At 42.9% G+C, this 26,388-nt stretch overlaps 2 protein-coding genes and 1 pseudogene across 2 annotated transcripts; all 3 read left to right on the top strand.

Annotated features, from left to right (window-relative positions):
• Window positions 1-3,313: 3,313 nt before the first annotated feature.
• LOC121538358 (glutathione synthetase) lies at window positions 3,314-9,026 on the top strand. Its single transcript, XM_041846287.2, has 12 exons — window positions 3,314-3,473; window positions 3,782-3,926; window positions 5,863-6,084; window positions 6,237-6,376; window positions 6,516-6,632; window positions 6,808-6,888; window positions 7,081-7,158; window positions 7,321-7,387; window positions 7,514-7,708; window positions 7,835-7,916; window positions 8,023-8,212; window positions 8,417-9,026. Exons 2-12 carry the CDS (start codon window positions 3,792-3,794, stop codon window positions 8,538-8,540), a joined length of 1,431 nt encoding a protein of 476 aa, XP_041702221.1. The 5' UTR covers window positions 3,314-3,473; window positions 3,782-3,791; the 3' UTR covers window positions 8,541-9,026.
• Window positions 9,027-15,935: 6,909 nt separating this feature from the next.
• Window positions 15,936-18,067, top strand: LOC123481081 (glutathione synthetase-like). Its single transcript, XM_045207142.1, has 2 exons — window positions 15,936-16,056; window positions 17,789-18,067. Exons 1-2 carry the CDS (start codon window positions 15,937-15,939, stop codon window positions 17,936-17,938), a joined length of 270 nt encoding a protein of 89 aa, XP_045063077.1. The 5' UTR covers window position 15,936; the 3' UTR covers window positions 17,939-18,067.
• Window positions 18,068-18,560: 493 nt separating this feature from the next.
• Window positions 18,561-21,386, top strand: LOC121538359 (annotated as a pseudogene).
• Window positions 21,387-26,388: the final 5,002 nt, after the last annotated feature.

Raw genomic sequence — 26,388 nt, 5'->3', positions numbered from 1 at the left:
GCGGAGTAGGGTAAGTTTCAGGAGTTGAGTGAACAGGAGCTGTTTCAGGTTGATCTCAATTCAGATATAGAAACAGTGAATGATGGAGTAAGAGGAGCAATAGTAGGGGCCACAAGCCAGGTGATTCCTATGGGTAGAGGGGGGAGAAAGAGAAACGCAGTTCCCTGGTGGACTGAAGAGTGTAGAGAAGAAGTGAAGTGTAGGAACAGGGCTTTCAGAATGTTGAAAAGGTCTCATAATTACCAGCACCTGATTCAGTATAAACAAGCACAAGCAGTAGTAAGGAGGATCATTAGGACAGCTAAGAGGGAGTATTAGCGCCGGTTCTGTGGAAACATAGGCAGGACCACTCCTATGGGAGAGGTATGGGGGATGATTAAGAGGATGAGTGGGGTCAGACGAGATTGGGGTCTCCCTGTGCTGAAAAGTGGGGAGATTTGTTACAGTGAGAGATATGGAGAAGGCAGAGATGTTAGCCCAGGCATTAGTGGTGCACAGCTCAAATAATCTGACTGAAGAGGGGCAGCATGGGAGAGAGAGGGTCAGAGGAGAACATCCGGGGTCCTGGATCAGAGCGAGATGGTGGGGGATGCATTGAATGCCCCTTTTACGTTGGCTGAGATGACGAGAGCATTAGCTAAAGCTGGGGTAACATTTCCTGGGAAGGATGAGATGTGTTACATCATGATGGCTAATCTGTGACACTGCCATGGGGAAAGTATTGGGCCTTTACAATAAGGTGTGTCAGGAAGGGAAACTGCCTGGAAGTTGGAAGCAGGTTATAGTGGTGCTGATACGGAAACCAGGGAAAGACCCTACTAGTCCTTCAAGCTATAGGCCGATAGCGTTGACATCTCACGTATGTAAACTTATGGAAAGAATGATAACGGAAAGACTGACATACTTTCTGGAGAGTAGAGGACTAATGTCACCAGATCAAAGTGGGTTCAGGAAAGGCAGGGGAATGATGGATCCTGTACTGTGCCTTGAGTCAGTCATACAGAAGACACAGGCAAATAAGGAGGTGGTGGTAGCCGTTTCCTTTGATGTAGAGAAGGCTTATGATATGATGTGGAAGGAAGGCTTACTTATCAAGCTGGATAACATGGGGGTTGGAGGAACGGTTTTTAACTGGATAAAGGATTTTATTTTTGGGCGATCAATACAAGTGAGGGTGGGTAGCTCTATGTCAGAAAGCTATGAGGTAGATAATGGTACCCCCCAGGGAATTGTCATTAGTCCTTTGTTGTTCTCCATTATGATTGACGATGTATTCTCCCAGGTGAGACCTGATATTGGGAGGTAATTGTTTGCGGATGATGGGGCACTGTGTAAGAGAGGGAGAAATATTACCCATACAGCCAGAAGAGTTCAAGAAGCGATGAGTGAAGTTGAGCAGTGGTCGCTCAGATGAGGCTTCAAGTTTTCAGTTGAGAAAATACAGACTGTTTTTTTTTCTAGAAGGAAGGTTGGGGAGGAAATATACTTGAAGTTGTATGGAAGGAATCTGGAGAGGGTGGGAGGGTTTAGGTTTCTGGGGGTCTGGCTTGATACTCAAATGACATGGGTGGAGCATATTAACAGAGTAGTTGTCAAAGGAAAGAAAATATTGAATGTGATGCATTGCTTGTCAGGAATAGAATGGGGGGTAGATTGAATGGTGTTGAAAATGCTATATATAGCGCTGTTAAGGTCATCACTGGATTATGGAAGTATAGCATATGGATCAGCAGCTCAGACATCTTAAAAAAGCTAGATGTAATCCAAGCCCAAGCCCTAAGAATATGTTGTGGAGCACTCAGGACCTCCTCAGTGGCAGCGATGCAGGTAGAGTTGGGAGAGATGCTGTTAAAGTTAAGAAGACAACATCTAGCCATGACATATTGGGTAAATCTACAAGGACATACGGTTACGCATCCTACAAAAAAAGTACTCCTAGAGTGCTGGGAACATGAACGAAATCTGAATACAAGCTTTGGGTGGATAGGCAATGACATGGCGAGAGAGATGGGGTTGTTTGGGAGGGAGTTTAGCCGCTCTGTGGTTCTTCCTGCTATCCCACCTTGGTTTCTCCCTCAGCCAATGATAGATCTAGAGTTGCTTGAGAGGGTAAGAGATGTTGAGGAAGGCGTAGATTCAGTTGTAAGTGAACATTTAAGAACACAATACTATGCTTTCTTGAATATATTCACAAATGGATCTAAGGACCCTAAAACAGGGAGGACAGGTGCAGCTTTTAGTGTTCCTGAGTTTAAGGTGGCAGTAACAAAAAGAGCAACGGATCATTTATCTGTTTACACAATGGAGTTGTTGGCCATACTATTGGCTGCAGAGTGGGTGGAGGAGGTGAGGCCAGACAGGGTAGTCATCTGCTCTGACTCCTGTGCAGCACCGATTAGCTTAAATTCATGCGTGTCTCAGAGCAGACAGGATGTATTGTATGAGGTGTTGCAGTGCTTGTATAGGGTGAGACAGATGGGGGTATTTGTGATGTTATTCTGGGTACCAGCTCATGTGGGAGTAGAGGGGAATGAGGAGGTGGATGTTATCGCCAAGCAGGCTCTTAAACATCCTAATGTTGAGATGGAATTGACAATCAGTAAAGCAGAAGCTAAGGGGTTAAAAAGAACAGTGGTTTAAAACAAATGGCAATAGATGTGGAACAGGGAGAGAAAGGGAAGACACCTGTATAAGATCCAGGAAAAAGTGGGGGCAGGGAGGTCCTCAGGCCGAGAGAGAAGAGAGGAAAGTGTTTTCACAAGGCACTGGGACACACATGGCTCAATAGTACATTGAAATTGGTGGGGAAACATCAAACTGGGAGGTGTAATCATTGTCAGGAGGAGATGGAAACAGTGGAATATGTTCTATTTCAGTACCAGAAATATGGGAGGGAAAGGGAGCGATTGTTATTAGATTTGAGCACCTTAATTGGGGAGAACGGGCTCATGGTAATGACTGGAGCGGAATCAGTGGAATGCTATCAAATACATCAAACACAAGGTTTCCAAACACATGGTTTCCAGTGGAGGCTGCTGAGGGGAGAACGGCTCATAATAATGCCCCCTCAGCAGCCTCCACTGGATTTGAGGAGTAATGGGGTTGAAGAGCCAGAATTAAGTGAACTGCTGGAGAAATCTTCAGGGGATATAGTATTTAATTATGTATTTCGTTTCCTTAGGGAGACGAAAATATTGGGTAGGATTTAGACCTTCGCTGTCACTGGTCCACACTCCAGTCCAGTTGGTGGCGGTAATGCACCATAAAGTTGCCAACCGCAATATAAAATCCACAGAAGACGAAGTTTGAACGGTAGTGAGATTTGCAGAGAGGAAGAGGCGTAATCTTTGGTTTGCCCCATGACAATGTTTATCCGTGGTGTTCATTCTTGAAAGGAAAAAAACACCTATTTTTTGCGGGGGTTACCATTCCAGAGCACATTATCTGAACATAATCGACGTATAGAAGGACAGGTTTGTCATTGTCTTTTAAAATGTGGTGGTGCATTTAGGTTGATAGCAAGCCAAAATTGATGTGTTTGCTGCTGGCAGCTAACGTTAACTAGCTAGCTACAGTATCTTGCTAACTTGAGTATGTAAATCTCTGGATCTCTGTATCAGCCCAATGTTCCATCAGAATCCAGTTGCGGTCGAAGCTAGTCTCAATGGGAATCCCTGTCTAAATAAAGGTTAAATAAATAAACTGCTTTGTCAAGATTGCAGTGCAAAGACCTTTGTCATGGTTACAATACAAATACTTATATTGGTATCACCATGCACAGGTGAACTGCAATGGCTGCCAACGGGATACCAGAGGATGTGTTGATGGATAATGATCTTATAAAGGATTTAGTGGATGTGGCAAAAGACTCAGCCCTTCTAAATGGAGTGTTGATGCGGACTAAAGAGACACCCAACTCATCAGAGGTAACCCTTATTCCGCTTGCTTAGGCTACACGTTTTAGACACACTGAACTGTTGTTTGATGTGACAATAGAATTCTCTACTATAAGATGGTGAAGATCAGCTGTCTTGGTTAATTTAATTCAAAGGAGAAGTGAAAGATGGGAGAAGGAGAAACTGGACAGCCATTGGTCTTATGCTGTTAAAAAATGGCGTGCGTAATGCTCAGCCATGCCGGGAATTCTCTCTTTTGAGCCTGTTGTCTGACTGGATTTGTGGGAATCTATTCTGTCTCAGTGGTCATGTTAAATGTTTTTCTGTTTATTTTTCGCTAAAGCTAGTATCCAGTTTACCGTCTTAAACGTTCAGAGAACAGAATGCCAAGACAGTTAATGCAATTCAATTGCATACCTGTACTATTGTGGTCCTCTGTAGCTCAGCTGGTAGAGCACGGCGCTTGTAACGTCAAGGTAGTGGGTTCGATCCCCGGGACACCAAAAAAAATTTTATGCACGCATGACTCTGTCGCTTTGGAAAAAAGTGTCTGCTAAATGGCATATTATATTATGTCAATCTGTTGTGATAATCAGAGAAATCCCAATAACATCAAGTTAGGGTGTGTTCGTAAATTTATTCTAGATTGCGCTCTGGTCGTTTGTAAATGCAGGGTGTTGTCAGATTGTCCGTTAGTAAATTCAGAGCGTTTCACTCGTAGCGTTCAGAGCGCACACTGGACACTCTGGCAGAGGAGTAAGGTTGATCCTAGCGTTCTGACCTTGGCTGCAATAGGCCCTTTTCACGATGACGTCATCTAACTTCCGCCTTTCCGCGTAGCAGGTTAACTTCACTTCCGTTCGCCCGTAACCTGAGACTTCTCAACGAAAATACAACTGTTGACCACTAACTAGCAAGCTAGCTACTTGAAGAAATTCCAAAAGGTACGTTTAAGTTAAATTAGTAAAGTTAAGAGTAATAATGTTTACGTATATGCAATGGTTTGTAACTTGCTAACGTTATTGTTAATTCATAATTGTTCACTGCCTTAGTTACTTAAAAGTGGGCTAACGTTAGCTAACAACAACTTAGTACCAGATACCGATAACGTTAAAAGGTAGCGTTACATTGCTGCCTGGCTGTAATGTAACAAGTTTACTTAGCTAGCTATCTAACCCTTTGTTAGGCAGTTAGTTTATTCATGAATGTATAGTAACTCACCTATTCAAATACTGTTGTGCATGATAGCTAGATAAATATTGATTCCTGGTCAAAGCTGAATGTTAATTTAGCTGTTTCTTTTCTCTCGGTGTCTGTATCGCAACAGTATCCCATCCAACACCGAAGCATGGCACAATCTTCGAGAAGATGCTATTGCAGTGTACCATTTTGTTCAAACAACAAACAGAAATTCCCGTATCTGAGTTTTCACGATTTCCCTGTTGATGGAGAAATACGTGCCCGTTGGGTGAGGGCGATCAGGAGAGATGAGGGACCAAGTTTTAAGATTCTTCGTGGGAGCACCTTTGTTTGCAGTCAGCACTTTCCCCCTGAGGATAGCTTTATCAAGCTTCGATCTTGAAGTAAGGGACCACTTGTCAGCAAGTCGTTCTACGTCGTTAAGTCGTATTGGTGGCAGATGTGAAAGGGACTGGGTGAACTCCATAATGATGTGCTACTAGCTAAGCGTTCCTAAGCGACACCGGATGTAAACATAACCTGCATCGCGGCAGAACGGAAGTTGTCTGACGTCACGTGAAAAGGGCCTATCAAGCACTTGGGCTGGGAATTGCCAGGTACCTCACGATACGATATTATCATGATATATAACAACAGAGTTTAGGGCGTTTGCAAACTCCTCAATTATTCAGCGCTCTGGCACACTCAAACCAGAGTGCTCTGAAATCAGAGTAGATTGCCAGGGTGAATTTACAAAAGCACCGTTAATGTGTGTGTTTGGTTTCAGGTGGTGACCTATGCACCGTTCACACTCTTCCCCTCGCCAGTGCCCAAGGCTATCTTCCACCAGGCTCTAGCAGTACAAACACACTACAACCGACTGGTGGACAAGATCAGCCAGGACTCAAGCTTCCTGGAGGAGGCTCTAGCCAGCACCATCAAAGTGGATGATTTCACTGGGAGGTTGTTCAACATATACAGACATGTCCTACAGGAAGGCAGGACCCAGGTAGGGTATTATTGCTTTCTAACAATATCAGATGCCATTACTATTACTTTCTGTAAGAACATTTGAATTAATTTCAAGTTGCAACAATCAAATACGTTTAGGATGAGGTCAAAGACCTTGTTCACGCTCATTTATTCATTGTACATTTCCAGTCTATAGTTTTGGGTCTGAATCGCTCAGACTACATGCTGGACCAGAATGGGGATGGGAGTGCCTCCCTGAAGCAGATCGAGATCAACACCATTGCTGCCAGTTTTGGTGGTCTTTCCTCACGCATGCCAAACGTCCACCGGTATGTGAACCTTCCCTGCTGAAGTTGTTATTCTCCAGCTGTAAAAGATACGGAAGGATGGGAAAGAGAATTGGGGAAGTATGTTTGGTTTGGCATGCATATGCCCTGTGAATGACCCTGTCTATGTCTGCGGCTATAGACACATCCTGAATGTGGCTGGTCGGTTGGAGGATAGCAAGCGTATCCTAGACAACAACCCTTCTGCAGGTCTGGCAAAAGGCTTAGCTAAGGCCTGGGACCTCTACGGCTCAGAAAGGTGGGTGTCTTGGTTAGGATTCAGATATGTGAATGCATTTGGGATCTGTCAGTTTGTACAAAGAAAAAAAGAGGATACGGAAAACTAGGAACTTTGTCGGTTGTCTTTGTCAGTAACAGAACACAAAATAGATACCACTGCACTTGTAATACGGGTAATTCTCTGTCATTTAAAGGGCAGTAGTCTTGTATCTGGTTGAAGAGCTCCAAAGAAACATCTTCGACCATCGATATGTGGAGAATGAGCTATGGAAGAGGTAAGGCCTAGGTGCTTGGTCAAACACATCATCATCAATTCTGACGCAATCATCAGATTTTTATCCTGTTGATGGTCTGATGCTGTGATGGTGCCTCCTACTGCCACCTTTGTAGCCATGGTAGACCAATGTAGTTGACTACCATTGGTATATCAAAATGGCACGACATGAAATGTTTCTGCTTGTGTTCAGAAATATTCCTGTTATACGAAGACGGTTTGAAGATGTATCTAAGACGGGATTCCTTGATCAGGATAAGAGGCTGTTTGTGTAAGTGTTACTTTATTTTAAAAGGTTTAAGGTTATTTGCGTGCTCAACATATACTGTATGTTTTGATTTTGCAACATCTGTTACTGATAAAAAAAGACTGTTGAAAATGGCCTTACTTTCAATGCAATGCCACTCATTGTTTCATTAATAATTTTTTGCAGAGATGGACGGGAGGTTGCTATTGTGTATTTCCGTAATGGGTACATGCCACAGAACTACACAGAACAGGTTTGAACACAATCATCGTAATTGTTTAAAATATGTTCTCAGAGCTTTGCCGGGGGTTGTAAAATCTCTCAACGTGAAACTGATGCAATCACTTATTATCATGACAATGTGTATGATTTTGTGTAGAACTGGGAGGCTCGCCTCATGATGGAGCGCTCTCTGGCTGTGAAATGTCCAGATGTCAGTACCCACCTGGCCGGCACCAAGAAGGTCCAACAGGAACTGGCCAGACCTGGTGTTCTGGAGAGGTTCTTTCCTGGTGAACCTGACGTTGTGGACCAGATCCGTGCCACCTTTGCTGGGCTGTATACTCTAGACATGGTAATAGAACAAAACCTGGCTCTTTTGGACTCTCAACAATGTTTATGCACACAACTCTTTCTATATAATGCCTTTCCAAGCAGTTTGCTTTTCTGCTTCAACTTTCTTATTCAATCTTACTAACAGGGACCAGAAGGTGACAAGACTGTGGCTATGGCTTTGGCAAACCCAGACCAGTTTGTCCTGAAGCCACAGAGGGAAGGAGGGGGTAAGAGGACCTCCGCTCTTAACTTCACATATCTCATGACACTGACCTCTAACCTTGTCATGCTCTGTCCTGTCTGCTGATGTGTAGAATTCCTCTCCATCTGTAGGCAACAACATCTATGGAGCTGAGATCATTCAGGTACTGGAGGGTGTGAAGCAGAGCACAGAGAGGATGGCCTATATTCTGATGGATAAGGTTCAGCCCCGCCCTGTACACAACTACCTCCTTAGGCTGGGGACGCCACTCAAACTCAGCACCTGCCTAAGTGAGCTGGGCATATTTGGGGCCTACGTCAGGTACATTCACAGACCCATATCTATACATTCCTTTCTTGACAACTTTATAGAAATTGTAGCTGTTGAAATGAAGTATACTGTAATTGGAGGTGGTATATATTTTGGCCCACTGAAAACTATTGCGCGAAGATGTGGTCATAACAATGTACTCCTGCAGAGTAATGCGTGTCCTCATTGATTGATATGATTTCTTTGTCCACACAGGCATGGGCAAGACATGGTGCTGAATGAGTGTGCTGGACATCTGCTGAGGACCAAGAGTGACGAACACTCTGATGGAGGTGTGGCTGCTGGAGTGGCAGTGCTAGACAATCCACTCCTCGTCTGACCTACACTGCCCCCTGCCACATTAATAGTGAAACTGCACAGATGGATGGTAATAAGAAAATGAAACATGCAAGTGCCCTTCTTTGACCACAGAAAACATTGCTGCTCCCCATCTATTTTAGATTTTTCTTTAATACTTTTACTGTAGAATCAAATGTGTGCTCTTAGAACTTGTGTAGATCAGGAATGAGCCTGATGGATGAAGAAAAGCTGTGTGCGGACACTATGAAGTCTTACTGCCTCAATACATTTGTATCACTGCTTGGTAGACTTAAACAGAGACAAGTAATTAATGTAAACAGAAAATACAGAACTATGATTATTTCACACCAAAAAGTTATTGAATAATCAAATGGAGAAACTGTTAAGTGATTTAATCAGGAAAGAAGAGAACAATTGCGAGGTAATATCCCTAGAGTAAATAAAAATATAAAGATAAATAGATTGTTCATGGGAATAATAGTAATAAATATTTTTATTACTACAGGCCTTTTGTTTATTTTTGTATAATTTGAATAAATATGCATTCACAATATACTGTTGAGATTTGATGCAGAGGGTTACTATATTGGCATTAGACGGACAGATAAAGGTATCTGACAGATACAATTCAGTTCCATTTTATGAACACCAGATGGGACATGGAAAAATTATGCTTGTGATTTGCATATTCATGGAGGTGTTACTTACTGTGGCTCAGTTGGTAAAGTATGGCGATTGCAACACCAGGACAGTGGGGTAGATTCCCAGGACCACACGTATGTAAAATGTATGCACTCATGACTGTAAGTCACCTTGGATAAAAGCATCTGCTAAATGGCATATATTATTACCTAAGATGTAAAGGTTATGGCCGAGGTACATCATAATTTTTCATTCTCAAGCACTTGGATGTCATGTCAAACTGCTGCTTGGATTAATTGTACAGCAGAGCTGTATTCATAGACAGAAACCTTACAAGCACCTAAAACAATGACAGTGTCTACCATGGATTCAGTAGCTAGCTCAACCATTCACTGAGGATTATATGACAACACATCTGCCATTAAGTGGATATCTTTACTTTGGGTAAGAGGGATTGATGTTCATGTGTTGCCTACAGGCTATACTTTATACCTGTACCTAGATACAAACATTTTTTTTGTCTAAAGACGTTTTTTCATAGACTGCTACGGTGGTCCCGTGTGGCTCAGTTGGTAGAGCATGGAGCTTGCAACGGCAGGTTTGTGGGTTTGATTCCCATGGGGGACCAGTACGAACAAGTATGAAAATGTATGCACTCATTACTGTAAGTAGCTCTGGATAAGAGCGTCTGCTAAATGACTCAAATTACATATTTTGTTCATATTTGTTCAAACGAGGGGATACAAAGAACAAAACGGTCACAGATAATACTCTACAATAAAATTCTCGTCTTTTTCTCCAGCTCGTACACTTTCACACAGTGGGGCTGTCCATATCTAAATATTTTCAGGGTACATGCATCTACCCCTGTGGCAAATTTGGTGCTTTTATGCACAATTGAGTCAAATTTTGCAGCTCAGCTGTCCCACTAACAACTTGAACACAGGTGAACTGCAATGGCTACCAGTCCCAGTGGGGTTCCAGAAGAGGTGTTGATGAACACTGAACTTATAAAGGATTTAGTGGAAGATGCTAAAGACTTTGCCCTTCAAAATGGAGTCTTGATGAGGATTAAAGAGACCCCCAACTCATCTGAAGTAAACCTGTATTTTATTCAGCTCACAGGTACAAAGTAGCTTATTGACTGCATAAATCCAGTAACTGCATTGACCAATGACTGAATGGTTATAGCTAGTAACCTTAATTTAAAAACATATTTTGGGGTAAACGATGACTGGAATGTTCTACTGTCACTGAAATTAGTCTTCATCCACCGCTCAATACTAAAAATATAAGATGGCGAAGACCCCTGAGATGGTGTCCTTGGGGGATTTAGTTAGAGTATTAACATCTGGGAGATGAGAATGAGCAGGTCAGCCGCTGGACTTGTACTGTTCAGCAACCATGCCAGGAATTAAGAGTATCAGAGCTACTGTACACGTGTCTGATTCCAGGTGGTGACCTCCCCTTACAAAAAAAGATTGCAGTCAGAGTGCAGTATAACAGCAGTAATTCTGCAATCACTACGTCCAACATACCACAGTTGACTGCAGTTACTGCACTTTTACTGCAGTTTTAAAACTGCTATATTTTTTGGTAAGGGTGCGCCCCATTCACACGCTTCCCCTGGCCAGTCCCTAAAAGCTGCCTACCACCAGTACAAACACTCTACAACCAACTCGTGGACAAGATGAGCCAGGACTCAAGCTTCCTGGGGAAGATGCATCGAAAATGATCTACACTGACCATATTGACCACTTATCGCAGGCATTTTGCTAATTGATCATTACGATAAGTAACATACAGTGCATTCGGAAAGTATTCAGACCCCTTGACTTTTTCCACATTTTGTTATGTTACAGCCTTATTCTAAAATTGATTAAATAAACAATTTTCCTCATCAATCTACACACAATACCCCATAATGACGACGCAAAAACAGTTTCGAAACAGATACCTTATTTACATAAGTATTCAGACCCTTTGCTGTGAGACTCGAAATTGAGTTCAGGTGCATCCTGTTTCCATTGATCATCCTTGAGATGTTTCTACAACTTGATTGGAGTCCACCTGTGGTAAATTAAATTGATTGGACATGATTTGGAGAGGCACACACCTGTCTATATAAGGTCCCACAGTTGACAGTGCATGTCAGAGCAAAAACCAAGCCATGAGGTCGAAGGAATTGTCCTTGGCTCCAAGACAGGATTGTGTCGAGGCACAGATCTGGGGAAGGGTACCAAAAAATGTATGCAGCATTGAAGGTCCCCAAGAACACAGTGACCTCCATCATTCTTAAATGGAAGAAGTTTGGAACCACTAAGACTCCTAGAGCTGGCCGCCCGGCCAAACTGAGCAATCGGGGGAGTAGGGCCTTAGTCAGGGAGGTGACCAAGAACCTGATGGTCACTCTGACAGAGCTCTAGAGTTCCTCTGTGGAGATAGGAGAACCTTTCAGAAGGACAACCATCTCTGCAGCACTCCACCAATCAGACCTTTATGGTAGAGTGGCCAGACTGGACGCCACTGCTCAGTAAAAGGCACATGACAGAGCGCTTGGAGTTTGCCAAAAGGCAGCTAAAGACTCTCAGACCATGAGAAACAAGATTCTCTGGTCTGATGAAACCAAGATTGAACTCTTTGGCCTGAGTGCCAAGCGTCACGTCTGGAGGAAACCTGGCACCATCCCTACGGTGAAGCATGGTGGCGGCAGCATCATGCTGTGGGGATGTTTTTCAGCGGCAGGGACTGGGAGACTAGTTAGGATCGTGGGAAAGCTGAACGGAGCAAAGTACAGAGAGATCCTTGATGAAAACCTGCTCCAGAGCGCTCAGTACCTCATGCTGGGGTGTATGTTCACCTTCCAACAGGACATCGACCCTAAGCACATTTGCCAAGACAATGCAGGAGTGGCTTCGGGACAAGTCTCTGAATGTCCTTGAGTGGCCCAGCCAGAACCCGATCTAACATCTCTGGAGAGACCTGAAAATAGCTGTGCAGCGACGCTCCCCATTCAACCTGACAGAGCTTGAGAGGATCTGTAGAGAAGAATGGGAGAAACTCCCCAAATACAGGTGTGCCAAGCTTGTAGCATCATACCCAAGAAAACTTGAGTCTGTAATCGCTGCCAAAGGTGCTTCAACAACGTACTGAGTAAAGGGTCTGAATACTTAGGTAAATGTGATATTTCCGTTTTTTTTAAATACATTTGTAAAAATGTATAAAAACCAGTTTTTGCTTTGTCACTATGGGGTATTGTGTGTAGATTGATGAGAAGAAAAAACCTGATTTAATCCATTTTAGAATAAGGCTGTAATGTAACAAAATTTGGAAAAAGTCAAGGGGTCTGAATACTTTCCAAATGCACTGTATACTAGAGAAATGTGAAGTTTTAAATGAAATATGGGTGATTGTTATTGGGACAATTGATTGCTACAACCATCAAACCAGTGGTAGAAGTTTAAAGGATAATAAAATTTAAATAAACTGTGATGCACATTGTTATAAACTTATCGCTCTATTTATCGTTATCACATTAATTCAGGAAATGTATATCGATATGGATTTTTGTCCATATCGCCCAGCTCTACCATACAGGTTGTTTTGCATTCTGGAGAGGTTCTCCTACACTGACCGTTAACTGTTCAAGCTACTCCTTCAGTTTATTTGCCACAAACTAGAACTGCTGGCGGGGTTTTCTGCAGAGCTAAGGTAGGCTGTAAGAAACCTTAAATAATTACAGGTAGGCTGTAATTATAGAAACCTTAATTAATTACAGGTAGGCTCTAATTATAAAAACCCTGAGAACTCAACACATGACCACAGCATGTACTATGGGTTAAGAGGCTAGCTCAGCCATTCACTGAGGGGATTATAACAGCAACACATCAGCCATCAAAAGGAGATCCTTACTTTGGGTCATGTAAAGTGTGGGTAAATAAGGGAGTCTGACAACTTCACTGCTGGTGTAATGTCCAATGTTTACTAGTGAGCTGGCTCAGCTGAAACAGTTGGGGACACTCAGAAACATCTCCAGTGTCGGGGGCAATGGGGACAGGTTAACTTTTTCACTTTTCTCTGTACTCACCCCTTTTCCCATCACAGTTTTAGTATCAGGGGCTGGTTCTTGCACCAGAAACGGGTGCTGACGGGTCCTTACATTGTTTGCTCTGAGGTGATAACATACAGTGGGGGAAAAAAGTATTTAGTCAGCCACCAATTGTGCAAGTTCTCCCACTTAAAAAGATGAGAGAGGCCTGTAATTTTCATCATAGGTACACGTCAACTATGACAGACAAATTGAGAAAAAAATCCAGAAAATCACATTGTAGGATTTTTAATGAATTTATTTGCAAATTATGGTGGAAAATAAGTATTTGGTCACCTACAAACAAGCAAGATTTCTGGCTCTCACAGACCTGTAACTTCTTCTTTAAGAGGCTCCTCTGTCCTCCACTCGTTACCTGTATTAATGGCACCTGTTTGAACTTGTTATCAGTATAAAAGACACCTGTCCACAACCTCAGAGTCACACTCCAAACTCCACTATGGCCAAGACCAAAGAGCTGTCAAAGGACACCAGAAACAAAATTGTAGACCTGCACCAGGCTGGGAAGACTGAATCTGCAATAGGTAAGCAGCTTGGTTTGAAGAAATCAACTGTGGGAGCAATTATTAGGAAATGGAAGACATACAAGACCACTGATAATCTCCCTCGATCTGGGGCTCCACGCAAGATCTCACCCCGTGGGGTCAAAATGATCACAAGAACGGTGAGCAAAAATCCTGCAGAGAGCTGGGACCAAAGTAACAAAGCCTACCATCAGTAACACACTACGCCGCCAGGGACTCAAATCCTGCAGTGCCAGACGTGTCCCCCTGCTTAAGCCAGTACATGTCCAGGCCCGTCCTGAAGTTTGCTAGAGTGCATTTGGATGATCCAGAAGATGATCCAGTGGGGAAAAAAAGTATTTAGTCAGCCACCAATTGTGCAAGTTCTCCCACTTAAAAAGATAAGAGAGGCCTGTAATTTTCATCAAAGGTACACGTCAACTATGACAGACAAAATGAGAAAAGAAAATCCTGAAAATCACATTGTAGGATTTTTAATGAATTTATTTGCAAATTATGGTGGAAAATAAGTATTTGGTCAATAACAAAAGTTTCGCAATACTTTGTTATATACCCTTTGTTGGCAATGACACAGGTCAAACGTTTTCTGTAAGTCTTCACAAGGTTTTCACACACTGTTGCTGGTATTTTGGCCCATTCCTCCATGCAGATCTCCTCTAGAGCAGTGATGTTTTGGGGTGTCGCTGGGCAACACAGACTTTCAACTCCCTCCAAAGATTTTCTATGGGGTTGAGATCTGGAGACTGGCTAGGCCACTCCCGGACCTTGAAATGCTTCTTACGAAGCCACTCCTTCGTTGCCCGGGCGGTGTGTTTGGGATCATTGTCATGCTGAAAGACCCAGCCACGTTTCATCTTCAATGCCCTTGCTGATGGAAGGAGGAATTCACTCAAAATCTCACGATACACGGCCCCATTCATTCTTTCCTTTACACGGATCAGTCGTCCTGGTCCCTTTGCAGAAAAACAGCCCCAAAGCATGATGTTTCCACCCCCATGCTTCACAGTAGGTATGGTGTTCTTTGGATGCAACTCAGCATTCTTTGTCCTCCAAACACGGCGAGTTGAGTTTTTACCAAAAAGTTATATTTTGGTTTAATCTGACCATATGACATTCTCCCAATCCTCTTCTGGATCATCCAAATGCACTCTAGCAAACTTCAGACGGGCCTGGACATGTACTGGCTTAAGCAGGGGGACACGTCTGGCACTGCAGGATTTGAGTCCCTGGCGGCGTAGTGTGTTACTGATGGTAGGCTTTGTTACTTTGGTCCCAGGTCTCTGCAGGTCATTCACTAGGTCCCCCCGTGTGGTTCTGGGATTTTTGCTCACCGTTCTTGTGATCATTTTGACCCCACGGGGTGAGATCTTGCGTGGAGCCCCAGATCGAGGGAGATTATCAGTGGTCTTGTATGTCTTCCATTTCCTAATAATTGCTCCCACAGTTGATTTCTTCAAACCAAGCTGCTTACCTATTGCAGATTCAGTCTTCCCAGCCTGGTGCAGGTCTACAATTTTGTTTCTGGTGTTCTTGACAGCTCTTTGGTCTTGGCCATAGTGGAGTTTGGAGTGTGACTGTTTGAGGTTGTGGACAGGTGTCTTTTATACTGATAACAAGTTCAAACAGGTGCCATTAATACAGGTAACGAGTGGAGGACAGAGGAGCCTCTTAAAGAAGAAGTTACAGGACTGTGAGAGCCAGAAATCTGGCTTGTTTGTAGGTGACCAAATACTTATTTTCCACCATAATTTGCAAATAAATTCATTAAAAATCCTACAATGTGTTTTTCTGGATTTTTTTTTCTCCAATTTGTCTGTCATAGTTGACGTGTACCTATGATGAAAATTACAGGCCTCTCTCATCTTTTTAAGTAGGAGAACTTGCACAATTGGTGGCTGACTAAATACTTTTTTCCCCCACTGTACTTTAGGCCTATACCTACTTGGCTATGAGGAAAAGGCTGTTATCTTGAGAAAAGTGTCTACACAAGTTTTTTCATTATTATGATTTTATTTTTAAAGAAAATATTTATACTAGTCTAAAAGAGGTGTCATAGATAATATACTCTGAAAGGTTATGTAAAAGGGCATAACATTATTTTTTTTTTTACTCTGTCCCCCTTTGAACACAGGTGAATTGCAATGGCTACCAGTCCCAGTGGGGTTCCAGAAGAGGTGTTGATGAACACTGAACTTATAAAGGACTTAGTGGAAGAAGCTAAATACTTGATAAGGACTAAAGAGACCCCCAACTCATCTGAGGTAAACAGAGGGCATCTCCTACTATAGATAGATAGATAGATATAATGAGATCTAGTTCATAGAGTAACAACAAGTGAGAGATGAGAAGTAGCAGGTCAGCCATTTTTAATCTAGACTTAAAGGTCCAGTGTAGCTGTTTTTATCTCAATATCAAATCATTTCTGCGTAACAATTAAGTACCTTACTGTGATTGTTTTCAACTAAAGTGGTAAAAAAGAAACAAATAACTTCTTAGCTATTCTTAGCTACTGACTTGCATAGTTAAATAAATGAGCAAAGAGCAATTTCTCAAACAATAATTTTGTTATGGCTGTCTGGGAGTGGACTGAGTGGGGAGGGGAAAACTAGCTGTTATTGGCAGCGGTTTGGAACTCTCTCTTTTTTTGTCTTAACTACATCCCACCAAAACAGGCAGAAATGTTAGGTTGTATTTTCAAACAGCTCTTACACTAAAATGACATTATAATAATTGTTTAATAATTGGAAATACACACTGAGTATACAAAACATTAAGAACACCTGCTTTTCCCATGACATAGACTGACCAGGTGAATCCAGGTGAAAGCTATGTTCCCTTATTGATGTCACCTGTTAAATCCAATTCAATCAGTATAGATCAAAGGGGAGGAGACGGGTTAAAGAAGGATGTTTGAACCTTGAGACAATTGAGACATGGATTGTGTGTGTGCCATTCAGAGGGTGAATAGCAAAACAAAAGATTTAAGTGGTTTGAACAGGGTATGGTAGTACAATAGGTGCCAGGCGCACCGGTTTGTGTCAAGAACTGCAAAAGAACTGCAACGCTGCTGGGTTTTTCACACTCAACAGTTTCCTGTGTGTATCAAGAATGGTCCACCACCCAAAGGACATCCAGCCAACTTGACACAACTGTGGGAAGCATTGAAGTCAACATGGGCCAGCATCCCTGTGGAACGCTTTCGACACCTTGTAGAGTCCATGTCCCGACAAATTGAGGCTGTTTTGAGGGCAAAAGGGGGATGCAACTCAATATTAGGAAGGTGTACCTAATGGTTAGTATTTTCAGTGTATATAAAACACAGGAAAATCACGGTTTTGAATGCACTGGGCCTTTAATTAAATACTTAGGATAGAATGCAAATCTGGGGCAATCTGGGATTGGTACATCCATTTGTGGACTCTCTAATTAATGATATATAACCATTGATTCTAAAATAATATATTTGAAATGTCTCACTCACCCCATCAGAACCCAAAATATAAGGTTGCTTTACACCATAGTTTGTCAACAATATAATTGTAAACACACACTGTATAAACATGGCTCAACTATAATTTTGATCTCATGGATGGTCAGTCCTTGAATCCATAGCTCCATCTCGGAAAATATTCATTTGAGGGTGGTTTTATTTCTCCAGTTCCTTCCCTCAGCTGTTTTCCACCCCAAAAATGGTGGGTTGATGGCTTTGTTGTTTGAATCACAGATTGCCCCTTTAAGTGCATACAGGACAAAATGTAAGTGTCCAACTAGATATTACACCTGGGTCATCTTTGCAGCTCAGGACAGCATTAGCCTACTGAGCATTTCCAGATTAGCTTTCACCACACTATCATGCTACACACAGACAGTTGAGACTGTCCCACGTCTAGAACTGTGTCTGTTTACCGTCATACATACTGTTTTGAATGTGTCCATTTTATCTAAAGTAAACAAATAGGCATCGGAGCTGCTGTACATTTTGCCTGGTTTCAGGTGGTGACCTATGCACCGTTCACACTCTTCCCCTCGCCAGTGCCCAAGGCTATCTTCCACCAGGCTCTAGCAGTACAAACACACTACAACCGACTGGTGGACAAGATCAGCCAGGACTCAAGCTTCCTGGAGGAGGCTCTAGCCAGGTAATACAGAACTGTATGGCCAAGCCGAAAAGACTAGTGCAATAGAGGGATTCTAGACAATTTAAGGGTGCGCTCCTTTTTTTTATTTTAACAGCACTATCAAAGTGGATGATTTCACTGGCAGTTTATTCAACATACACAGACATGTCCTACAAGAGGGGAGGACCCAGGTAGGGCGTTGTAGTTTTAATGAACCTTTTACTGCATTGGGCTAAATCAGGGTCACACAGTGTGTTTCTTGGTAGTCTTAAACAAATCTACTTTGAAACAAAAATATACACCTCACACACATGGTTATGGACAGAAGAAAAGAAGACAGCTGCACCATGTCAGATATAGAGTTGAAATGTATTACATTTTGAGTTTGCATCCCAATATTACACTTTATATACATCACAGAAGACTGAAATGTAACAAAACTGCTTGACATAGAAACACCAGATTTTCTGCGGGTTTTTGATTTTTAAAAAATTAATTATGAAATTAAGAAAAATATGAATTACATTTACATTTACATTTGAGTCATTTAGCAGACACTCTTATCCAGAGCGACTTACAGAGCACTAGGTCATTTGACATGCAGGAAAGGGCTACAGGGCAATTCCACCACTTTTCACTGGGAGGACCCAGGTAGGGCATTGTAGTTTTATCTCAATGTTAATGTAACTATATCAGATATTAAGAACATTTGGATTAATCTCATTTAGGAACAATTAAGCTAGGATGTTCACACTCCTTTATGAAAAATGTCCAGTCCATAGTTTTGGGTCTGAATTGCTCAGACTACATGCTTGACCAGAATGGCTCCCTGAAGCAGATAGAGATCAACACCATTACTGCCGGTGGCTGTGGTGTTTCTGCACGCACACCAGATGTCCACCGGTATGTTCACATAACTAGTTATCAAATGATTTCTTTAAATATCCCCTGTGAATTATTTTTTTCTAAATAAGGCCTATTCTTATTTCATCATTAGGCACATGCTGGAGGAAAGCAAGCATATCCTAGACAACAACCCTTCTGCAGGTCTGGCAAAGGGCTTAGCTAAGGCCTGGGACCTCTACGGCTCGGAGAGGTGGGTGTCATAAGGTTTTCATATCACTTTAAATGATTCAAGCTCCAACTGGCAAGGCTTACTATATAACTCTCATTCACTGCAGGGCAGTGGCCATGTTTCTGGTTGAAGAGTTCCAAAAAAGCTTTTTTGGCCATAGATATATTGAGAATGAGCTATGGAACAGGTAAGTTCGGTTGGATTCCTTGGTGCTTATTAGTCAAGTGAATTGTTATCAGTTCTCGCACAATGAAGTCATGAGTGTCCAGGTATTGACTGCAACATGTTTTTTTGCAGAAATATCCCTGTTATACAAAGACTGTTTGAAGATGTATCTAAGATGGGATTCCTTGATGAAAACAAGAGGCTATTTGTGTACGTTCTATAGTTACTTTTTGTGACCAAATGGATTGTTAGATTTCTAACAAACATGTAATTATGTTACTGACATTGCATTTATGCAAGTCTAACTCTCTTCATATCTATTGTTGTTTATCATTCTCTCTGCAGCGATGGAAGAAAGGTTGCTATTGTATATTTCCACTATGGGTACATGCCTCAGAACTACACAGAACAGGTTAGATGGTAACATCCTGTCATTGTACTTCACCTGTGGTTGGCAACACTGTAAGCCCTTTCTCAGTAGTCAGCGTACCATTGCATGTACCATTGCATGTACTGTATGTACCCCTTAAACTCACAAGACTGATTCACAGACCACTTCCCAGTTCCTCTATCTATGATGATGATACTGTTGGATTGGATTTGGCCATTTCATTCAGCAGTAATAATCTTCCCTGTATGATTTTGTGTAGAGCTGGGAGGCTCGCCTCATGATGGAGCGCTCTCTGGCTGTGAAATGTCCAGACATCAGCACCCACCTGGCCGGCACCAAGAAGGTCCAACAGGAACTGGCCAGACCTGGTGTTCTGGAGAGGTTATTTCCTGGTGAACCTGACGTTGTGGACCAGATCCGGGCCAGCTTTGCAGGGCTGTATGCTCTAGACATGGTAAGAGAACCTGGCTAAGTGTTTACATATTACCTCTTCTCTTTACAATGCTGTTGTAAATAGTTCGCATTTCTTCTTCAATTACCTTACTTGGTCACAACAGGGACCAGAAGGTGACAAGACTGTGGCTATGGCTTTGGCAAAACCAGACCAGTTTGTCCTGAAGCCACAGAGGGAAGGCGGGGGTAAGAGGACCTCAGCTCTTTCTTTCTTCTTACAATGGGTGCATTAACTGAAGGTCGCCTGATGCCCAGAGTGGGCTGAGATTTCACATTAGGACCAATGGAATGGTCTACAATGTACAAACTCTACCCACTCTGTGCCCCAGGCGAGGTAAAACGAATGCACCTAATCTCTCGTGACCCTGACCCTGTCATGCTCTGGCCTGTCTGCGGATGTGTAGGATTCCTCTCCTCCTGTAGGCAACAACATCTATGGAGCTGAGATCTGTCAGGTACTGGCGAGTGTGAAAGATGACATAAAGAGGGCAGCTTACATCCTGATGGACAAGATCCATCCCCAGCCTGTACATCCTGGGACGGGGGACTCTGCTAAAACAGCACTTGCATATGTGAACTGGGCATATTTGGAGCTTATGTCAGGTATACACACACAGACATGCATATTTTTGTCACAATATTCTTCATTGACTGATAAAGAAATGTTCAGAATGGTGTTGTGGTGGCAGAATTTTCCACAACAGTGTTATTTGTGTTTGCACTGATCTCTGGATTTGTATTCTCATAGGAGCAGTCACAACATGGTGCTGAATGAGTGTGGTGGGCATGTGCTGAGGACCAAGATTGATGAGCACTCTGATGGAGGTGTGGCTGCCGGAGTAACAGTCCAAGACAACCCACTCCTCGTCTGACCGACACTGTCTCCTTTGATACTGGTCAATAGATGAAGCCAATGGATCCATACTATCCAAGGAGGAGTGTAATGTCTGTCATCGATCTATGCCTGTCATGTCTGTAGGATGTATGTGCTGTTATGGCTCTTTTATATTGCATTTTTCACATAGTCTGTCTGATGGTAGATATCAAATTAATAGCCTATCTAATCAAATCCAGGAATTGGACATCGGACAGAGCAAGAAAAATAGAAATATTCATCAGTTTCATTAGCACTTTTTAAAACTTTGCTGTTCATTTCTTCACAACATTCAAATGACTGGCAGGGATCAACCAAGTCTAATAATGTAGAATTATGATGAGTTCATACACGGGTCATTGATTTGGAAAGTATATCACAATAACTACTATTACTCAGACTCAAACATGGAGAATGGTATTAGGATGTAAAAAAATGCAGTTCCTTAGTTTGAACACCAGGTGACAGTAAAGGATAAGATATATTTCCATAGAGAACGATAAAGATATCAGCGCACAGGCAGCGCCATTGAGGCAATCTCCATTTTGAAGTAGTCCATTTTCTTCTACTACTTCTATGAGTTGGCAAACAAACTGAAAGGGTGCATACTGCCACCTGGAGTGTTGTTTGAGCAGGTATAAAGCCAAGGTTGGCGATTTACTGCCACGAAATGTTTGATCACGAGTATAATTAATTAGCTGATCCCTCCTGATGGCCCAGATGGAATCATGTGATTCTTCCTTCATCCATAGGAAGTCCCAACCAGTTGACTACTTTCAAATGTTGGAAGCCCTCAATGGCAATTTCCATGCCAAAATAGGTTTTATCCATCTCGAGTCCTATATCTTACTGGATATTTCTCGGACTTTGCAAAAGGCCAAAATGAGTGATGAGAGATACTGGTTTTTCATAATCATTCTAAAAACCTTTATGACATTTTATTTATTGATCAGGTCAAAAAGTGGTCATAGTGCTATGTGCTTATCAATGAATGGATCGTTTTTGAAAACACTACAAATACACTTGAGATATGCAATGCATCCTCAAAACTTCCTGACAGTCCGCCCCCAGGGTAGGTAACAACACATCCGTCACGCTGATCCTCAACACGGGGGCCCCTCAGGGGTGTGTGCTCAGTCCCCTCCTGTACTCCCTGTTCACTCATGACTGCATGGCCAGGCATGACTCCAACACCATTAAGTTTGCCGATGACACAACAGTGGAAGGCCTGATCACCGACAATGACGAGACAGCCTATAGGGAGGAGGTCAGATACCTGGCAGTGTGGTGACAGGACAACAACCTCTCCCTCAACGTGATCAAGACAAAGGAGATGATTGTGGACTACAGGAAAAAGGAGAGGACTGAGCACGCCCCCATTCTCATCGACAGGGCTGTTGTGGAGCAGGTTGAAAGCTTCAAGTTCTTTGGTGTCCACATCACCAACAAACTAACATGGTCCAAGCACACCAAAACAGTCATGAAGAGGGCACGACAAAACCTATTCCCCCTAAGGAGAATGAAAAGATTTGGCATGGGTCCTCAGATCCTCAAAAGGTTCTGCAGCTGCACCATCGAGAGCATCCTGACTGGTTGCATCACTGCCTGGTATGGCAACTGCTCGGCCTCCGACCGCAAGGCACTACAGAGGGTAGTGCGTACGGCCCAGTACATCACTGGGGCCAAGCTTCCTGCCATCCAGGACCTCTATACCAGGCGGTGTCAGAGGAAGGCCCTAAAAATTGTCAAAGACTCCAGCCACCCTAGTCATAGACTGTTCTCTCTGCTACCGCACGGCAAGCGGTACCGGAGTGCCAAGTCTAGATCCAAGAGGCTAAACAGCTTCTACCCTCAAGCCATAAGACTCCTGAACATCTAATCAAATGGCTACCCAGACTATTTGCATTGCCCCATTACCCCCCCGCTACTCTCTGTTTATTATCTATGCATAGTCACTTTAATAACTCTACCTACATGTACATACAGTGGGGGGGAAAAGTATTTAGTCAGCCACCAATTGTGCAAGTTCTCCCACTTAAAAAGATGAGAGAGGCCTGTAATTTTCATCATAGGTACACGTCAACTATGACAGACAAAATGAGGAAAAAAATTCCAGAAAATCACATTGTAGGATTTTTTATGAATTTATTTGCAAATTATGGTGGAAAATAAGTATTTGGTCAATAACAAAAGTTTCTCAATACTTTGTTATATACCCTTTGTTGGCAATGACACAGGTCAAACGTTTTCTGTAAGTCTTCACAAGGTTTTCACACACTGTTGCTGGTATTTTGGCTCATTCCTCCATGCAGATCTCCTCTAGAGCAGTGATGTTTTGGGGCTGTCGCTGGGCAACACGGACTTTCAACTCCCCTCCAAAGATTTTCTATGGGGTTGAGATCTGGAGACTGGCTAGGCCACTCCAGGACCTTGAAATGCTTCTTACGAAGCCACTCCTTCGTTGCCCGGGCGGTGTGTTTGGAATCATTGTCATGCTGAAAGACCCAGCCACGTTTCATCTTCAATGCCCTTGCTGATGGAAGGAGGTTTTCACTCAAAATCTCACGATACATGGCCCCATTCATTCTTTCCTTTAAACGGATCAGTCGTCCTGGTCCCTTTGCAGAAAAACAGCCCCAAAGCATGATGTTTCCACCCCCATGCTTCACAGTAGGTATGGTGTTCTTTGGATGCAACTCAGCATTCTTTGTCCTCCAAACACGACGAGTTGAGTTTTTACCAAAAAGTTCTATTTTGGTTTCATCTGACCATATGACATTTTCCCAATCCTCTTCTGGATCATCCAAATGCACTCTAGCAAACTTCAGACGGGCCTGGACATGTACTGGCTTAAGCAGGGGGACACGTCTTGCACTGCAGGATTTGAGTCCCTGGCGGCGTAGTGTGTTACTGATGGTAGGCTTTGTTACTTTGGTCCCAGCTCTCTGCAGGTCATTCACTAGGTCCCCCCGTGTGGTTCTGGGATTTTTGCTCACCGTTCTTGTGATCATTTTGACCCCACGGGGTGAGATCTTGCGTGGAGCCCCAGATCGAGGGAGATTATCAGTGGTCTTGTATGTCTTCCATTTCCTAATAATTGCTCCCACAGTTGATTTCTTCAAACCAAGCTGCTTACCTATTGCAGATTCAGTCTTCCCAGCCTGGTGCAGGTCTACAATTTTGTTTCTGGTGTCCTTTGACAGCTCTTTGGTCTTGGCCATAGTGGAGTTTGGAGTGTGACTGTTTGAGGTTGTGGACAGGTGTCTTTTATACTGATAACAAGTTCAAACAGGTGCCATTAATACAGGTAACGAGTGGAGGACAGAGGAGCATCTTAAAGAAGAAGTTACAGGTCTGTGAGAGCCAGAAATCTTGCTTGTTTGTAGGTGACCAAATACTTATTTTCCACCATAATTTGCAAATAAATTCATAAAAAATCCTACAATGTGATTTTCTGGAAAAAAAAATCTCAATTTGTCTGTCATAGTTGACGTGTACCTATGATGAAAATTACAGGCCTCTCTCATCTTTTTAAGTGGGAGAACTTACACAATTGGTGGCTGACTAAATACTTTTTTCCCCCACTGTATTACCTCAATTACCTCGACTAACCGGTGCCTCCGCACATTGACTCGGTACCGGTACCCCTTGTATATAGCCTCACTATTGTTATTTTTACTGCTGCTCTTTAATTATTTGTTACTTTTATTTCATATTATTTTATATTGGTCTCAATACTGATCCTTATAAGGTAGCCTGTTCTTATGTTTAGCCATTCCATTCTTTGTTCGTGATCGACCAACTCTCTAGAGGAGACAATGGGGCCATATTGGCTGTCCTTTAAGAACAAACACACACAACAGCCAGTTTGACCTGGATGTTATCTCGCCCTCTCTGTCCCTGGCAGTGCTGTTGTCTACTCTGCCTGTGTGTGTTATCCTACTGCCATCAGAGCTCTTTGTTATTGATCGCCCGGTGCCACACATTCCAGGAGGTGGGTCATCAAACAGACGGACACACAGGTCACTCTCTATGGGCTGCATTTCCCGCAAGGCTCTGGCTGCCTCCCACGTTACTTCCTGGACTGCAGCAGGATTCTGTGGAAAAGTAACTGTGTTTGTTCCCTGCAAAAGTTGCTCTAGGGGTCAGGATATGTATTATTCCAGTGATCACTAAGCAGACAGTTTTTGGTCATAGGTTTCCTTTCTCAGAAATGGCTCTGCATGACTCACAAAAGCTGACAAAGAATGTATCTATTTTCTCCATGAATGACTCCACTGTTTGTTTCCTTGCCAGTTTGCTCACATTCTCTGGCAAATTATTGGCAAGGGTAGTTGAGAACGCTTGAGAGAATGGCTGTAGTGCAGGGGTGTCAAATGTCCAGCCCGCGGGCCGGATCAGGCCCGCAAACGGGTTTAATCCGGCCCGTGAGATGATTTTGAAAAAAAAAAAAAAAAAAAAATGTTTAAATAAATAATAATTTTGTAAAGTATAAAAATGCGCTGCAATTTTTCTATAAAATAAACTGCTGTTCCAATTGCGTCCACTGGATGGCGCAATAGCAATTGTGTTAAGCAAGCAAACTGTTTATACCGGGGCAGAGCAAGTAGGTCAAGCACGTGCAGCCAATGAGCTACTTTGTTTTGCCCGCGATATTTATTACGGCTTCTACTTTTAACATTATGTGCTTTGGCACCCTCATTGCCCCAATATGTCTCTGTCAAAAAAGAGAAAAGTGGATGCAGAGTGCAGAGTGTTCGAAGAAAAATGGTCATCCTATTTATTCATGGAATTGAATGGGAAAGCTGTATGTTTGGTGTGTTCAGAGCATGTTGCAGTGCTGAAAGAATATAACCTTCGTCGCCACTATGTGAGTCTTCATGCCGACAAATATGACAACTTTCAAGGACAGCGGAGATGAGAGAAGGTGAATGAACTGTTGGCGGGTCTGAAGAAACAGCAGTCTGTGTTTACTCACAGCTGAGACATCAGTGACGCTGCAGTGAAAGCTAGCTATCTCATTGCTAATGAAATCGCAGTGGCTTCAAAACCATTTAGTGAGGGTGAATTTGTAAAAACATGCATGATGAAGGCAGCGGAGATTGTGTGCCCTGAAAAGCGGCAGGCTTTTGCAAATATCAGCCTGACAAGAAACACAGTTGCAGACAGGATTTCCGATCTTTCAGTGGATTTGGACAGCCAGTTGAAGCAAAAAGTAAAGTCATTTATTGCGTTTTCGGTTGCAATTGATGAAAGCACGGACATTACAGATGTTGCACAACTGGCCATTTTCATCCGCTGGAGTTGATGACACATTGACCGTCACCGAGGAGTTCGTGGAGTTGGTGCCGATGACAGATACAACGACAGCAGCTGATATTTTTACCGCACTTCGTCGGCGCGCTGGACAGGGTCGGAGTGGACTGGTCCCGCGCTGTCAGCCTGGCTACAGATGGTGCGCCCTCAATGATCGGGAAAAAAGCAGGCGTTGTGACAAAGTTCAGAGAGAAAGTGCAA

Source organism: Coregonus clupeaformis, chromosome 24 (assembly GCF_020615455.1).
Source record: "Coregonus clupeaformis isolate EN_2021a chromosome 24, ASM2061545v1, whole genome shotgun sequence".
NCBI lineage: Eukaryota > Metazoa > Chordata > Actinopteri > Salmoniformes > Salmonidae > Coregonus > Coregonus clupeaformis.
Note: the sequence above shows the minus strand (reverse complement) of the source record. Positions and strands in the feature narration are given on the sequence as shown.

Coding starts and splice junctions, on each gene's coding strand:
- LOC121538358 (XM_041846287.2), top strand. CDS start 3,792: ATGGCTGCCAACGGGATACCAGAGGATGTGTTGATGGATAATGATCTT. Junction 6,085..6,236: donor TACAGGAAGGCAGGACCCAG/GTAGGGTATTAT, acceptor GTACATTTCCAG/TCTATAGTTTTGGGTCTGAA. Junction 7,917..8,022: donor GCCACAGAGGGAAGGAGGGG/GTAAGAGGACCT, acceptor CTCCATCTGTAG/GCAACAACATCTATGGAGCT.
- LOC123481081 (XM_045207142.1), top strand. CDS start 15,937: ATGGCTACCAGTCCCAGTGGGGTTCCAGAAGAGGTGTTGATGAACACT. Junction 16,057..17,788: donor AGACCCCCAACTCATCTGAG/GTAAACAGAGGG, acceptor GCCTGGTTTCAG/GTGGTGACCTATGCACCGTT.